The sequence below is a fragment of the Lynx rufus genome, unplaced genomic scaffold, assembly GCF_022079265.1.
Source record: "Lynx rufus isolate CCGP_SWC_20201006 ecotype Redwood Valley unplaced genomic scaffold, mLynRuf1.p SCAF_39, whole genome shotgun sequence".
Taxonomy (NCBI): domain Eukaryota; kingdom Metazoa; phylum Chordata; class Mammalia; order Carnivora; family Felidae; genus Lynx; species Lynx rufus.
In genome coordinates, this window is record NW_025814855.1 from 138506 (window position 1) to 154760 (window position 16255).

Consider the following 16255-nt stretch of genomic DNA (forward strand, 5'->3'; position numbering starts at 1 on the left):
CTGAACCTCTGGTTAGTACATTCCACCCATGTCTGGGGCTTTAGGTGCTGCCCAGTGATGTTAAGACCTGTAGACCTGGAAAAGGGGAATAGCACATATTAATCCTCAGTGAAGTGGTCTGTGCCCTCTCCATGGCAGGAATCACACCTGACCATTATGGGTGTTGTAGGCTGGGGCACATGTGCGTGTCAAGACTGAGATGACATAGGCCATGAGAGGTCAGATACTGCAAGTGACACCTGGGTCATTGTGGGAGCTGTTAGGTATAGTCTAGTGGTCATGAAGAACTCTATGATGTATATATTCCAAGTGGGCTCAGGGCTTGAGCTGCTGTCTTCAAGTCCTCTGGAGTTCTGCAGCATAAGCCTGAAGGGACCACCCTCCACTTCCCCCAGTGCCAACTTTGTATGTGGCTTTCACTAAATCAGTGAAAGCTCACCCATGCCCATCTGATTCTAGCTTCAGAATGCCATTTCCTGACACCTCTTACTCCATCCTCCTATTTGTAGGTTTATGTTCTGAAGACTCCTCCCTGTGGATTCATTGGGTTTCTGAACCAAGTAAGATGTGTTTGTTTTATCCATCTTGCACCAGAAAGCCAGGGAAGCCACAGCCAGCTCTAGGTTAAGAGCAGAGGGGTCAGCCTGGCAGCAGAGGGCCCAACATGAACACATTAGTTTGGAAGAGGGCAATGTAAGGGCCAAGACATGGGGGAAGGCAGGTGATCATAGTTGTTTCCATAGGATCCAGATGGGAGCCACTGACCAGACCTGGGCATTGGGAGGGGTGGATTTGAGGAGGGTGGAGTAAATGAGTGATAGCAGGAGCCAACCACACAGGTGGGAAGGAGACTAGTGGGGAGATGGGCAGGGAACAGGCTGAGCTCAAGGGATCAGGAGGGATTAGGTTGGAAACAGCTCCAGGAACTTCAGTTCAAGATGCAGAAAAGCTTGGGGCTACCTACATTGCTCAGGTGGTTGAGCGTTTGACTTCGGCTCAGGTCATGAACTCATGGTTTGTGACTTTAAGCCCTGCATCGGGTTCACTGCTGTCAGCACAGAGCCAGCTTCCAATCCTGTGTCCCTCTCTTCAAAAGTAAACCTTTTTTTTTAATCTTAAAAAAAAAAGATGCAGAAAAGATTGTATATGACTTGCTGAATACCCACTAGGTGTTTGACACATGCCTTTGCTCCTTTCCCCAGAAAGCTCTCTATCAGTTAGAGTGGGGGATGTGTCTGCATTTCACAGCTGTGCAGACTGAGTCTGTGACCTAATCAAGGCTCCCTCGTGGTGGTGAATCTGGGGGAAGGTGTGGAGGGGATAAGACCAGAGTGTGCACTAGAGAAGAGAGGATGAGTACAGCAGAGGTGGGCAGTTCCTCAGAGGCCTACAGGGTACCAGGAGGCTTACTTCAGTGGACTTGCACTCCAAGGATCTCGGAGAGCCAGATGCTGCAAGACAGCTCTCCCTGCCACCCTATCTCCCCTGCTTGTAGGACTTGTGAGGCTCCAGAAGTGGAAGATGGGTCTGAAACTGTTGGCAGGTGGGGAGTGAGGAAAACGTCATGTCTGTGCTCACTCTGTGTGGCAGATGGCTGCCAGACCTTGCAGGTGATGGGACTACAGAAGCACCTTGCCTCAGATTCCCAAGTCTGGATCCATAGACTCCTCTCCTGGTAGAGCTGAGACTTGGGGTAGCCTCACGATGTCCACCTTGCCCAAGTCTCCTAGAACACTGCCCCCCACACACACCTCTGGTTGCCAAGAAGATACGTCCCAGCACCTCACTGGGAAATAGGCAAATTTCATCTCTACCCTTTGGACTCTCACAAGGACATGAATTGAAGCCAAGGCTTCAAAGTTCTGTGATGATCATACTTAAATTGTGTTGTTAGGTGCACCTGGCTGGCTCGGGATCTTGGGGTGGTGACTTAAAGCCCCATGTTGGGTGTAGAGATCACCTAAATAAATAAACTTAAAAAAAAAAAAAGATGATATTGTTAAACCCTTCTGAACCATGACCTGGAGGCTGGGAGGAGAGACTGAGGTTGTGGATTTCCACAGTGCTGTGCAGGGATTTACACAATGTACATCCACTCCAACTTATAATTTTTGGTCTTTTCTTTTTTGTTCCCAAGAAAAGAGACCACTAACATCCCTAGGGGTGAGGCCTGAGGTCAAGACAGGGCCTGCTCTGCTGAGGGCCACAGGGAGAAACCTGGGCCCCAGTCCACCACGTGTCCCAGCCACGTGGAGGTGTCCCATGATGGGAGGGCATCACACACACGTGGCCTTAGGTAACAGCAAATCCTCTTTCCAACTGAGGGAAGAGAACAGGTGGGCACCTGCCCACTGACCCTGCAGAAACAAGTAGTCCCATCTGGTCTCCTCCAACCTGTTACCGTGGTCACCTCTCACCAGGGCAGTGGGGATATAGACACCCCTGTAATGGTGACTTTGGTAACAACAGGGCATGGCCAGGGCTGAGGCTTGGGTGAAACCTGAATGAACACATTGATGTTTGTCTCCCTCCTCCCACCCCAGGGACCTCCACCTCTACTTCCTCCACGTCCTGTGGGACTGCCATGTGCAGGAAGCCAGGCCTGGCATCGCCCAGCCTTCACACTGGCAGACTAGAGCACGAGTGCCAGAGCATGGGGGCAGAGAGATGAGCTGGGCCTGTGACCTGGATTTAAGTCCTGGGCTCTGCTCTGTGCAGCAGCACACTCCCACTCTCTGCCTCAGTTTCCTCAACTGGGAAGTGGGGATACCAGCCATAGTAGCCATCTCACAGGACTGGCAGTTGGCACACGTTGGCCCTTATCGAGATCCTGCTTGTCACGGTGCTGCAAATACCCTCTGTAGCCTGACTCTCTCTCCCTCTCTCTCCCTTTCTTTCCCCCAGAGGTGGAAACTCAGGCTCAGAGCCCAAGGCCAACACCAGACCCCAACCTGACTTCCTATCCACTGGGCCTGCTCCCAGAAGCCTCTGATGAACTGAGGTCTTGAGAGAATATCCTGAGGGTCAGCCTGTTGGCCAGTACGTGCGCGGGCGGCAGAAATTTCTAGGACTGCCTCCCCAACATTCCAGCATTCCCCTCCTCACCTGAGTGCTCACAGTCATAACAGGCATGAGGCGGCACTCTGATTGCCCAGTCTCTGCCCACCAGAGTCCCAGCCTGCACGTCCATCCCCCTGATCTTTCTGTAGTCAGATCTCTTAGAGTTGGAGTGAGCTGGTGCTGAGATGGCAAATATCGTCACCGTGTGCAGACGGCACCACAGGGCACGCACAGGGCTTCTCCAGAATGTGCAGGGAACAAGGGCATTTTCCCACAGCCTGGGGGAGGCTGGAGCTGTGAGCTCAGGCGTCGGCAGGCTTCGCAACTGCCGGTGGGCCTGAGGTGGGAGTGGGCCCAGCTACTCTGCCCAGCGTGCCCTCTGATGGTGCCCCTGAAGAAGGCCTGGCCTGGGGGCACAGGCCCGCCCCACGCCGCGGTCGCCGCACGGGCTTCTCTCCCGTGTGGATCCTCTGGTGGTGGAAGAGGGCCGGGCGCTCGCGGAAGGCACGGCCGCAGTGTGCGCACACAAAGGGCTTCTCGCCCGTGTGGATGCGTCGGTGGCTGAGCAACACTGCGCCCTTGGCGAAAGCCTTGCCACAGTCCCCGCAGCGGAAGGGCCGCTCCCCAGTGTGCAGCAGCTGGTGCTGCGTGAGGTTAGAGCTGTGGCTGAAGGCGCGGCCACACTGTGTGCAGGCGAAGGGCTTCTCACCCGTGTGCACGCGCTGGTGCTTGAAGAGGGACGAACCCTGGCTGAAGGCGGCACCACAAAGGGCACAGGTGTAAGGCTTCTCACCCGTGTGCGTGCGCTCGTGCTGGATCAGGTGCGAGTTGCGGCAGAAACGGCGGCCACACTGAGCACATGCGTAGGGCCGCCCGCCTGCGTGGATCTTGCGGTGCTGGCTGAGGTTGGAGCCGTGGCTGAAGGCCTTGCCGCACTCGCTGCAGCGGAAGGACTTCTCAGCGGTGTGTATGCGCTGGTGCCGCACCAGCGAGGAGCTATGCCACAGGCCGGGCACGCATAGGGTGTCTCACCGCTGTGGATGCGCTGGTGCTGCGTCAGGTGTGATGTCTGGCTGAAGGCCTTGCCACACTGAGAGCACTCGTATGGCCGCTCTCCAGTGTGGGTGCGCAGGTGCTTGAGCAGGTCAGAGCTCTTCAGAAACACTTTGGTGCACGCCCTGCATTCGAAGGGCTTCTCCCCGGACAGGAAGCTGGGGCCTGTGTGGAGGGCCTTGCCCAGCTGATCCCAGGTGGGGGGCTCTTGGCTAGCAGGGAGTCCATGAGGCTTCTCACAATCCACCCCTGCTTTTCCTCCATACCTAGCACAATTAACTTCGAGGTCTGGAATACATGGGAGGACTCTGCTACTGGCCTCCTATGAGTATGGCTTCTACCTATCAGATGCCCTCGGGTGCTAGCCTGGCGAGAGGGCTTCTATGATGGCCAAATCCCTGGGTTGGCCATCCTGTGGAGTCCTAAGTGATGAGGTCAGCTACAGGTTAACAGTAGCCTCACCAGAGCTCTGGATTAGGAGAAGTCTATCCCCAAAAATACAGACACCCCTGTGGTCTTTTTCTCCTGAGAGAGGGAGGTGCCCTGCCAACCCACTGAGCTTTTCCCACGTTCACAGGTACCTGTGAAGGTAGGTGCTGGAGGGGAGCCATTCTAGAATGTCACTGGCAATGCTGCTTCTTCAAGAACAACCTGTCATATGCAGAAGAAGGCATAGAAAAGATATATACTGAGTCATCCTGGCCAAGAGGAGGTGATCAGGGAAGGCCTAGTGGGTAAGCAAGGGGGATTCTAAGGATGAGGTATGCAAGCCAGGGAGAAAAGCCATGGCCAGACACCTTTCCTGTATGTAGTCACTTCCATCTCAGGGCACTCCTCAAGCCTGCTTTTGCTTGAGGCTACCTATCCTATAGGCTTTACTCACAAACCCCATTTCCCCAATGCCTCTTCCCTAGTGTGGTGAACCCTATGAGGGCAGGAGCAGGAGAGACCTGCTAGATAGAGGCTGTGCCCCAGTGCCTGGAATGGGGTACCGTGGGAGCTCCCCCTTGAATGGCAAGCCAAGGCCAGAGCCGCCAGGAGAGGCTGATGGTAGGAAAACAGGAGGGAGTCAGGTCGGAAGCAGGAGATGAAAGTGTCCAGGAAAGCAGGGACCGGGGGACAGAAGCCTGGCCATTGGTTAGCCCCAAGCTCACACCCGCTGAGCCCCCACTCACCAGGGCTGGGCTTTCTCTGAGCATTCCTGGCTGGTGTCACAACTGTCCCACTGAGAACCCAGGGCTCCTCGCCACGCTCAAGCTGCAGGACCACCCGGGGTCGTGAGGCAGAGAGTCCTGTGAGAAAACACAAGCAAGTGAGGGGCCAGGCCCAGCTCAGGACAACCTACTGCCCAAGAGATGGCAGGGGTGAGGGGCTTTGTGGGACATAGATGGTGTCATCTGATGCCTCACTGCAGGGCAGGACTCACAGGAAAAGTTCAATGGTCCCTGTGAGGAGAACTGTGTTGGCAGCACCAGATGAAAGGGGCCGAGCCTAGACACAGGCGCCACAGTGGCACAGGGACACTCAGCCAAATGGTGTGATAATCCCCTCCAGTCACTATAGGACTGGCCCCAAGAGTCTGGTCGCCACACAGGAAGCCAGTTCCCCTCTCCCTCTATAGCCACGTGCTCCTCGCCCCGCATTTCCTTGGCCAAAACCCTCCCTTCAGCCACTTGCCAGACCTCCCCTGAGAGCCCCAGGGGCCACCAGCCTCTTTGCATCTCCCTGGAGCACTACCCATCCCTGGCTGAATCTACCCTATTCCCTCCTCCTAAGTCTGATTCCCAGGCCCTGCCTTGGTTCCGAATACCAGGACTCTGTCCTTGGACACCTGCAATTCCAGGTCCACATGATACCTCCACTCTGGGACATCACAGACTCCCTGATTTTACTCTGAAACCTCTTTTCCCTTCAAATTCCTGTTTCTGTCTACAGCAACTCCATTCTCCTGGGTGCTCAGGCTTAAACACTTGGGACTGTGCTCCACTCGGGGCACTCGCTCACACGCCGCACCTGAGACATCAGATCGTTCCAGAATCCAGCCACTTTCCCATCTCCACTGGCCCCGTGTGCAGCGGGTGCCGTCTTCGGCCACCTGGACTGTGGTGCTGCCTGCTCCCTGCACACAGCCACCCCCTCTGCGTCATTCCTCCGCCAAGCAAACGGTGGGTTACTTTAAAGTCTCTAACTTAAAGCACATCCAGGCTCTGTTAGAATCATCCCATGGCCCCCGATGCAACTCAAGCCTGCCATTTCTCTCCCGTGCTCACGTCAGGAAGCTCAGCTCCGGAACCACCTAGGCTCAGTCTCCCCTCCCAGCTTTTGCACGTGCGGGACCCTCTGCTTGGAACTTCCTTCTACACCTCACTCCCTTGGCTGCCAGAAGTGGGGATCTCACACGTGCACGCTCCACTGGCCTGAACGCCGGGGCCTAGGACGAACCGACAGGGGAGACAAAACGTGCAGGTAAAGTCTCTCCCTGCGTCGAGGATCGGGTCCTTCGAGGAGGGATCCGGGCGGATGGGAGCCTTACGCTTCCTCTACTCACCTGGGCCCGGTCTGTCAGCGCCGCGGTCGCCATCAGAACCTGTACTTGGGGACTCGCCGGCTCCTGGTCTCAGCCTCCCGGGCCGTCTAAGGCAGGGTCGCTCAGGGCGCCGCCTCCCCCGCCGTCCCGGGGTCGGACAGCACGTGACTCGGGGCGCCGCCCCACAGCCCCGCGGAGCGGCCCAGGCTCCTCACGGAGAAGCCTAGGCTCGGGGCGCGACCGTCGCCCGCAATCAGGGCGTGCGCGAGACGGTCCACCGCTCGGGTCTTCCTCCCAGCCCTCGCCTCGGGTCTCCAAACCTTCTAAGAAACCGGCCTGGGGGCTCGCGGCGCTCCAGTTCACCAATACCGGTGCGGCCCAACGCCCGGTAGCAAAGTGACAGTCCGGGACGCCGGAAGTCCAGCCCCCGAAAGTCCTCATAGGCCCAGTGCACGCTGCGGACGCACGCGCGGCGGCTTCTGGGAAGCGCAGTTCCCGTCCCGCGTGGGCGGAGCCCGGCTTGATCTCCGCGGCAACGTCTAGGCATCCCCGCGCGGCGCGCTGGGAAATGGAGTCCCGCAGGCGCTCCCCAGCTTCCGTGGATCCCGGGGAGTGAAGTGTGCGATCGCCCGGCTCGGCGTCCTGCGCTCGGGGTCCTGGGCTCTAGACGCTCGCCCACGCGGCGGACTAGACGTAACGCGGGACGCGCAGAAGCGGAAATTGCTGAGGTCCCTGGAGGCGACCCCGGCACCGGGCTTTAAAGACAAAGCGTGAAGGGGGGGAGCGGGGGGAGAAGACAAAGCCTGATAGGGGCCCCTGGGTGGCTCAGTTGGTTGAGCAGCCGACTTCGGCTCAAGTCATGATACCGGGGTTTGTGAGTTTGGTCCGTCGTCCGGCTCCTTGCTGACAGCTCAGACCCTGGAGTCGGCTTCAGATTCTGAATCTCCCTCTCTCTCTGCCCTCCCCTGCTCGTTCTCTCCCTCTCAAAATATATAAACATATATATTCTTAAAAAATATATATCCCTCTCAAAAATAAATAAACAAATAAATAAAAGGACATAGCCTGATGAGAGGGGCGAGTTAGGAGGGACGGTGCTTTGGCACAGAGCCTGGCTCTACCTCTGGAGGCCTGTGCCCTGGATTGACCTCTCCGTGTTTTGTAAAGGGGTTAACATCAGGTTTGCAAGCCCCTAGGCTAAATTTTTCTGGAGTCTGAATTGTTTTCTGACACTTTGCTAAGCCATCTGTTTTCCCTGCTAAACTGGACCGCGCAAAGTGTACTTTCCCAGACTTGCCTGTCTTTGGGTCGTCTAGGTGTGGCTGGCACATCAGGATATTGATGCCTTGGTCCTGTCTCCCGGGGACCAACCTGAGTTTCTGCCACACGTGAAAACAAAAGGAAGGGCGGTCTCAGTACACGCCCACGACTGCTGGAGAACGAGAGCTTTCCTCTTTGTTGCTCTAGTGTGAGGGTTTGTTTTAGGTTTTGTTGTCAGGGTCCTTCATCTTCGTACATAAAATGGTACAATGACGTTACCCATCGTAGAGCTGTTATAAGGAAATACGGAATTAATCTGTAGAGTTCGTTCATTCTTGCCGCCTTCCTTCCTCCCTTCCTCCGTCCTTATATATGCATCTATGTCAGCAACAACTGTCCTTAGAATTAACACTATTTGTAAATCGTCGTAATGCAAGAGAGCACGGTCATATAGATTTAAATAGGACACATCTAGCAATATTAATGAGTCACATTATACTACAAGTGAGGTCACACAGTTCATATCTGATTACTCCCACGAATAGAAAGGCAGCAGCTGATGTAAAGGTGCAGCTAAACCAAAGGCCGATTCTTAACCACCGAAACCTGTTTATGTGCTTTCATTTCATACTTGTGTCTAAGTATTTAGGTGAGAATTGATGTAAATTCACATGAGATAAAGAAATGTGCTCTCCAGATAATCACAATGCAAGAGACCACAACAATTTTGGAATATTTGTGTGTAAATGTTGCTCACTTTGAAAGAATTTAAGAAAATGTAAGTATTAAATTCGTGATTTTATCCAAAGCTTAGAGGCTTAACATTTCAAGCACTCTTTGAATGTTTGGAGACACTTAATTTCTTATTTAAAAAGTATCCCTATGGGGGCACCTGGCCGACTCAGTCACTAGAGCTTGCAACTTTGGATCTCAGGGTTGTGAATTTGAGCCCCATGTTGGGTGTAGAGGTTACTGACAAATAAATCTTGAAAAAATAAAGTAAAATAATATAAAATCATCCCTATAATGTGGAATTAGTTAGACTACAGGGATCTTGATGCCTAATATTGAGAGAAATGCTCATTGTTTGATAAATTCATAATTTAATGAATTGGAAATGAATAGCAGCAACAAATCTTCCTCTGTACACAAAATAGCTCCAATACATATACCTGGCTCCCATTCTACCCTGAACAAGATGGCACGGGAGATGGGGGGTTATGGGGGGTGTTGTCTGTGGCAGGTGCTTGGACCCTAACCACTTGGTTGGACATCTGTGAGCTCCTGTTCCCCTATCAGTAAAAGCAAAACAGATAGTAGTAAACACTCGCCTTGGGCTGAATTGTGTAGCGCACTGATTCTTTCCTTGGCTGGGTTGAGCCTACTGATGAGCTCATTGAAGGCACTCTTTGTTTCTATTACAGTGTTTTTTATTTCTAGCCCTAACTTTTGATCTTTTCTTAAGAGTTTCCATCTCTGCTCACATTATCCGTCTATTCCTGTATTTTGTCAATTTTTTCATCTAGAGCCCTTAACATCTTAATCATTGCTATTTTACGCCCGTCTGATAATTCCAACATCTGTTCACATCTGAGTGTCATTCTGATGACTGCTTTGTGTGTCTTCGGGCTGCCTTTTTTCTTGCCTTTTGACATGCCTTGTCATTTGTTGTTGAACACCAGACACATGTTTGTTAAGAGGAACTAAGGCGACAGGAGGTTTGTATGAGGATTTATGGTAATATGGATAGGAGGAGGGCTGTGTTTAATGTTTGCTGTAGCAGGGGGTGCTGGAGGCTTCAAATTCCTCTAGTGCCCTAGTTGTTGTCTCTTCTCTAGACTTTGTGCTCTGGTAAGTATTCTTCTTTGGAGAGAGTCTGTGTCTTGCATCTGTTTTAGTTATAATGCACTGTTGTTACACTGGAACTCCACTGATGTGGTGTATGGGTGACAGGGGAGAGGAGCATACTAAATCTCCCAATGACTACTCGGTCTTTAGTGGGACTGGGCCTCAGGAGTATATCTCCACTCCTATAGTTTTCTTCCCTTCTTTCTTTCTTTCTTCTTTCTTTCTTTTTTCTTTTCTTTCTTTCTTCTTTCTTTCTTTCTTTCTTTCTTTCTTTCTTTCTTTCTTTCTTCCTTTCTTCTTCTTGACCCCAATTGCCTTCCCTGGCATTTCTCAATGTATTTCCTTGTAGCCCTGGCCCCTGTTGACTATGACCTCTCTCACTTAGGTGAAAGAAGAAGACTAGTGGGACCTGGAATGGGAGCACTGTCTTTCCCCAAATGGAAATGGCTCCACAGTCTTTATTCCTGTAGTGTATGGAAGTATAACAAGGGTTATCTCTCTGTTCATATGACACCTCCTCTTCCTCTGCTCCATGCTAACAACTTAAAAACAGGAAATGCCAGTTCACTGAGTGCATATTGGACATACCCAGTATAGAGTCCATGGGGTCACTGTCAAGTGGCCAGGAATTAGGTTCACTGCAGGCCTGGACAGCCCAGACTTGGGGCCCCTCAACAGGTGCGACTATAAAGTGATATGGTAATTCTCTTGCTCACTTATATGTTTGGGGGATTTGGTACAGCCTTAACCTCTGGTCACAGGGGAGCACCATGTTGGGTGGTAGGTCTTTGTGCTAGGTATACCTGGACCCTAACCCCTTGGAATGCACAAGTGGCTGTCATCCAATAGCATGTTAATAAGACATTTCAAAGATGCTTGACCAAGTCAGGACACACTAAGGGGAGACTGGTGTTGGAAGACCCGAGATAAAGAGATCAGGGAGTGAGGGGAAAGGGTGAGATATGAGCCTCAGATGGTGGGCACAGCATGGGGCTGGAATCAGGAGAGAAAAGGAGAGTGGGAAGACAATCTGGAGTGTCCAGTGTATAAAAAGACACAACAAGCCCTAATCGGGTAACTTGCCCCCATCAAGACAGCACACATAGACACAATTGAACCAAAGTGGCTAAGTAATAGGATACGTATAATAGAATATGTATGGGCCACCTGGGTGGCTCAGCCTGGTAAGTGTCTGACTGTTAATTTGGCTCAGGTCATGATCTCGCTATGGATGTGCAGATTTACAGGTTCATCAGCACCTTATACAAATCCCTGCTCCCCCAAGCCCAGACAGCTTGGGGCATTCACTCTTTTTGCTATTATATTTGCAAGGTTTAAAACATAATTATCTACTTTTCTTATTCCCGCCCCAGACTAGAAACACAATGAATTAATATTTATTTCATAGATCACACACATATTTTTTTTCTTTTTCTTTTGTTTTTTAAAGTAAACTCTGCACCCAATGTGGGACTCAAACTCAAGACCCCGAGATCAAGAGTTGCTAGCTCCACTGACTGTACTAGCCAGGTGCCCAGATCATACACATATTTTTTTCTCCCCCACCCTAATCACACACATATTTTATTCTTACTTTATTCAATTGATGTTTCTGAGTTTTTTTGTTCCACACCACTCTAATTAGCATGGCTTAGTAATAAGTTTTAACATCTGAAAAGGAATTTTCTCCTTACTTAAAAAAATATTTTTTAAATTTTTTGAAGTTTATTTATTTATTTGGAGAGCAATAAGAAGTGTGAATGGGGGAGGGGCAGAGAGAGAGAGGGAGACAGAGAATCCTAAGCAGGGTCTGTCCTGCCACCACAGAGCTTGATGCGGGGTTCGATCCTATGAACTGTGAGATCATGACCTGAGCTGAAACCCAGAGTGGGTTAACCAACTGAGCCACCCAGGCGCCCCTAAAGTTTTTTCTAATTAAAATTTATTTATTTATTTTGAGAGAGAGAGAGAGAGAGAGACAGAGAGAGAGAGGGCCTGAGCGAGGGAGTGGCAGAGAGAGAATCCCCAGCACGCTCCACACTGTCAACACGGAGCCGATGTGTGGCTCGATCACATGAGCCATGGGATTATGACCCAAGCTGAAAACAAGAGTAGGATGCTCAACAGAATGAGCCACCCAGGTGCTCCTCTCCTTACCTTTTTTTAAAGTTTATTTTTTTTTATTTTGAGAAAGACAGAGAGAGTGAGCAGGGAGGGGCAGAGAGAGAGGGTGGAGAGAATCCCAAGCAGGTTCCGTGCTCAGAGGGAGGAGCCTGATTAGGGTTCAGTCTCATGAACCATGAGATCATGACCTGAACCAAAATCAGAGTTGGACTCATAACCAACTGAGACACCCAGGCGCCCCATCCTTACTTTTATTTCAAAATATGCTTAGGTAGTTTTCTTAGTCTGTTTGGGCTGGTGTAACAGAATGCCACCAACTCAATGGCTTATAAACAACAGAAATTTATTTCTAACAGTTCTTGAGGCTGCAAGGTCCAAGATCAAGGCACTATCATATTCATTGTCTGGTGAGAGCCTGCTTCCTGGCTCACAGAGGGCCATCTTTCCACTGGCACAAGAGGAAAAGGAACTTTCTCGGGTCTCTTTTATGAGAGCACAATTTCACTCATGGGAGCTCTGCCCTCATAACCTAATCACCCCCCAAAGGCCCATCACCAAATACCACCACATTGGGGATCAGCCTTCAATATGAATTTGGTGGAGACACAAACATTCAGACTAGAGTAGCACTGGTCACGTGTCAGAACTCTTCCCCAGTTCTTCCTTCCATCCCCCAACAAAAACCCCACTGCTTAAGTGAAAGGTAGTAGAGGCACCATGCTTTTGTTCTGTTCTTATAGGGTGGCTGCTGTGGCAGGGATCCCTGTACGGGGTGGTGGACGCCCTTGTAGTTGGGCCATGAATCCCAGGAACAACAGATCCTGGCCTAGGGAATAAATCATGCCTGGCACATAAGCATGTGAGCTTTCCAAGTACAGTCAGAGGCTATAGTGATGACTTAGGTGGTGAAGTTTCTTAAAGACTACCAAGTCCACAGGGTCTTCTTGTCCCATCTTTCCCTTACTATTCACTCCACCCCCTTCCCTCTTTGGGCTCCACTTCCACCCTCTTCCCTCTTTGGGCCTCTGCTTTCAGGTTTAATGATTCTAAATGAGATTTTCTCTTTCAGTAAATGAGCCGTGGTGATAAACAATATTGATAACTAGAGGCATCTTATGTTTGTCTCCCTCCTTCTTCTTTGGCTCTTTTCTCTAGACTGCTTGTCCCTGGGGAAGGGGTTCTGAGGAGATGTGGACGTGGTTGCCAGCTGCCCTGGAGTGAGACCTCACTGAATTTGGGTCTCCTGTGTTTCCTGACGTGCCACCCATCCAAGGAAGGCCAGGCAGAGCCACATGGGTTGGAGTTGTGGCCAGGTCTCTGCTGTGAGAGGTTGGGTGACAGGAGGCCCACAGGGAGAAACTTCTGAGAATGGTGTGGTGCAGGGAAAAACCTTTGGAAAGGGTAGGGTGGGAAGTTCTTCTGGGAATGGTGAGGTGGGTGGGACTTCTGGGAAGGGTAGGCTAGGCAGAACATTCTGGGAAGGGTATAGGGTGGGGGGATCTTTGGGGAAGAATGGGGGGACTATTCATGGCTTGAGAGGCCAGATCTTAGGGGACAGCAGATGTGGTAGGAGAGGAGGTCTCCAGGGTGTGTTTAGTGCTGGGGAGTAGGAAAGGCAGACATGGTCCAGACAGCCCATTGCAGAGTCAGGACAGGATGGGTGGGGCCTTCACAGAATGGGAAGTGGGGTGGAGCACATACTCGTGGGCAGACACTTGTTCAGATACCCTTAGTATTTCTGAGACCATGGGAAAACACAAGTCTCCTGTAAAAGTGAACTGCCTCGTTGAGGACCCATGGCTCATTAGGAGACGGGTCCACCCATAGGCATCTGCCATTGTAGGAAGAGACTGTGGCCTGTGCAGACCCCAGAAAAGCCTTTGATTCTCCAAAAGATGGTGCTCACTTGAGGGGTGTTGGAGTTGGTGATGGGCACGGGTGGGTGAGACTTCCCAGGTGTGGTTTAGGTGGTAAAACAGGATTATGTGGATGAACATCTGTTAATTTAGAAGTTCTCTATTTTAAAGTGACTGGAAGAGTGTTTATTTGTTTATTGTATGATGTGAGTTTGCTTTATAATTAACGTATGGATCTTTTGAAAGAAAAGTATGTCACAAACAAAGCTGATGCTCCAAGGAGAAGGGGATGGGTCCACCGGTATAGGGCATAGTGTGTATCTAGCCCACTGCCCTCACACAGGAGACCTGACCTTTCTTGGGCTGTGTCTCCTCATCTGTCAAGGGGATAGTTGTGCTTCTGGTATAGGGAAGGGTTGGGGGGGGGGGGTGTTGAGTATAGTGCTCAGAGCAGGCCTAGCATGTAGATAGTACTGGAGTGCCATCTGCCCTGGTGTAGCATCTGTCAGTCCTTCATTCCTTGTTTTTGCTGAATGCTATTCGCTATTCCACTGTATGTTTATCCCACAATTTATTCATCCATTTCTCTGTTGATGGACATTTGGGTTGTTTCCACCTTTGGCTATTTTGAGTATGAACTTTGTTTTTGGTTTTTGTTTGTTTGTTTGTTTGTTTGTTTTTTTTGGATGAACATTCTTTTAATACATTTAAATTTTTTTTACCTTTATTTTTTGAGAGAAAGAGTGAATGTGAACAGGGAGTTGGGGCAGAGGGAGAGAGAGAATCTTAAACAGGCTCCATGCCCAGTACAGAGCCCAATGTGGGGCTCAACCAACTAAGCCACCCAGGTGCCCCAAGTATGAATAATCTTGTACATGTACTCGTTTTGAGTACCTGTTTTCAATTCCTTGTTGTATATATCTGGAGTACTGACTAAAGCTTTAGCAGGACCCCTTTAGCTGTTGTGGAGCAAAAAGAACATGGAGGACAGGATGTGGTGAGAGAGAAGCCAATTCAGTTAAGGGACTAGTGCCATGATATGGGAAACAAGGATGGCAGCAGTGGGAGAGTGAAGGGTGATCAGATCGTGGACCCCAGATGAAGATTATGGGGGCCCCCTTTGTTTCAGCTCTGAGCAACTAGAGGGAGAGAGTTACCACTGAGATAGGAAGTGGCTGTAGGGGTAGGTAGCATTGAGCCAATAAAGTCTAGGCTGTCTAGGGACTTCTGGGTGGGACTGGAGGGGCAGTTGGCCTGGGGAATCAGGAGCTGAACATAATGTGACTGTGGTATAAGGGCTGGCAAAAGTGGAGGGGAGGGAAGAGCATGTCCCCAAGGCAGGGATAGACCAAAGGTGCAAGGGATGAAGAGCAGTCTTGTGGGTGGGATGGAATTCCCTGGGAATGTGTGTCCACTCTTCCAGTGCCTCTCTGGGCTGGGGTCCCTCTCATCTCTGGGCACTATGGAATCCTGCCTGTTCTGCCCCCTCCCCTGAATCCGCTCAAAGCAAGGATGGAGAGGAGATGACCTAGGTCTGGCTGGACAGATGTGTCCCAGTCCCAGGGACCTGTGACTTTTGAGGACATGGTCATGGCCTTCACCAAGGAGTGGGGGGGCCTGGGGGTTGCGCAGAGGACCCTGTACTGGGAGGTGAAGCTGGAGAGGCTTTAGAACTCTGCACTGCTGGGTGAGGTCAAGCCCTGTCCCTCCCTTCCATTCATGCATGAGATTCAACAGTGTTGCATGTAGCAATCACTTGTTTTTGGCCATTACTGTCTGCATAGTATTTCACTGCATGGATATCCAGTGTAATTATCCACACTGCTATTGGTGGGTATATCAGTGAGTGTCCATTCAGGAGGCAGAGGAAATTTTCAAACAGTAATTTGAACAGGGTAAATTTGATATAAAAAGTTATTAATTAGGGGCATCTGGGTGGCTCAGTCAGTTAAGCATCTGACTCTTGATTTCGGCTCAGGTCATGATCTCCTCGTTTGTGGGTTCAAGCCCCGTGTTGGGCTATGCGCTGGCAACGCAGAGCCTACTTGGGATTCTCTCTCCCTCTGTCTCTGCCCCTTTCCCCACCAAAATAAACCAGTAAACTTAAAAAAAGTTATTAACTCTAACAGGGATAACTCTAAAAATTCTAGGGTTGAGAGAGAGAGAGAGTGCCAAAGGTAAGAATAAACTTTCAAGGTGGGAGCTCTGTCCTCAAGGTTGGGGGTTGGGGTTCAGACTTTGTTGGGGAAGGTGTGTTTGGAGCGCACTGGGTGGCAGAGAAATTCTCTGGGTTGCCCAAGCCAAGCAGGAATCACCACCTTGGTGTGGCGGTAGGCCAAGGCTACAAGCAGGCATGCAGAGGGGATTAAGATGCCACTACACGTATGAGGCCTACAGCATGATGTTATCTGTTGGGAGAGGCATTGGGAATGTCCTGCTAGCAGGGCACCTTGGGGTGCAGGGTATCCACATCAGGAGGGCCGTGGTGAGGTGGTTACTAGGTCAGGACAAGGCTTGGAGCTTGCCC

The 16255-nt window shown here is 51.0% G+C and overlaps 2 protein-coding genes across 2 annotated transcripts in view; both read right to left on the reverse strand.

Moving 5' to 3' along the window:
• Positions 1–1066: 1066 nt before the first annotated feature.
• LOC124522782 (zinc finger protein 324A-like) overlaps positions 1067–16255 on the reverse strand; it is a 31912-nt gene continuing 16723 nt past the window's right edge. Inside the window, exon 5 of the transcript XR_006964841.1 lies at positions 1067–2951. The gene's annotated coding sequence lies outside the window, so the exon portion shown is untranslated. The remainder of the gene's footprint in view (positions 2952–16255) is intronic.
• Positions 2943–6694, reverse strand: LOC124522683 (zinc finger protein 324A-like). The gene is given in 3 exon segments (XM_047094271.1): positions 2943–4060; positions 4063–4435; positions 6662–6694. Coding segments are annotated over 3 exon segments (1104 nt in total). The 3' UTR covers positions 2943–3362.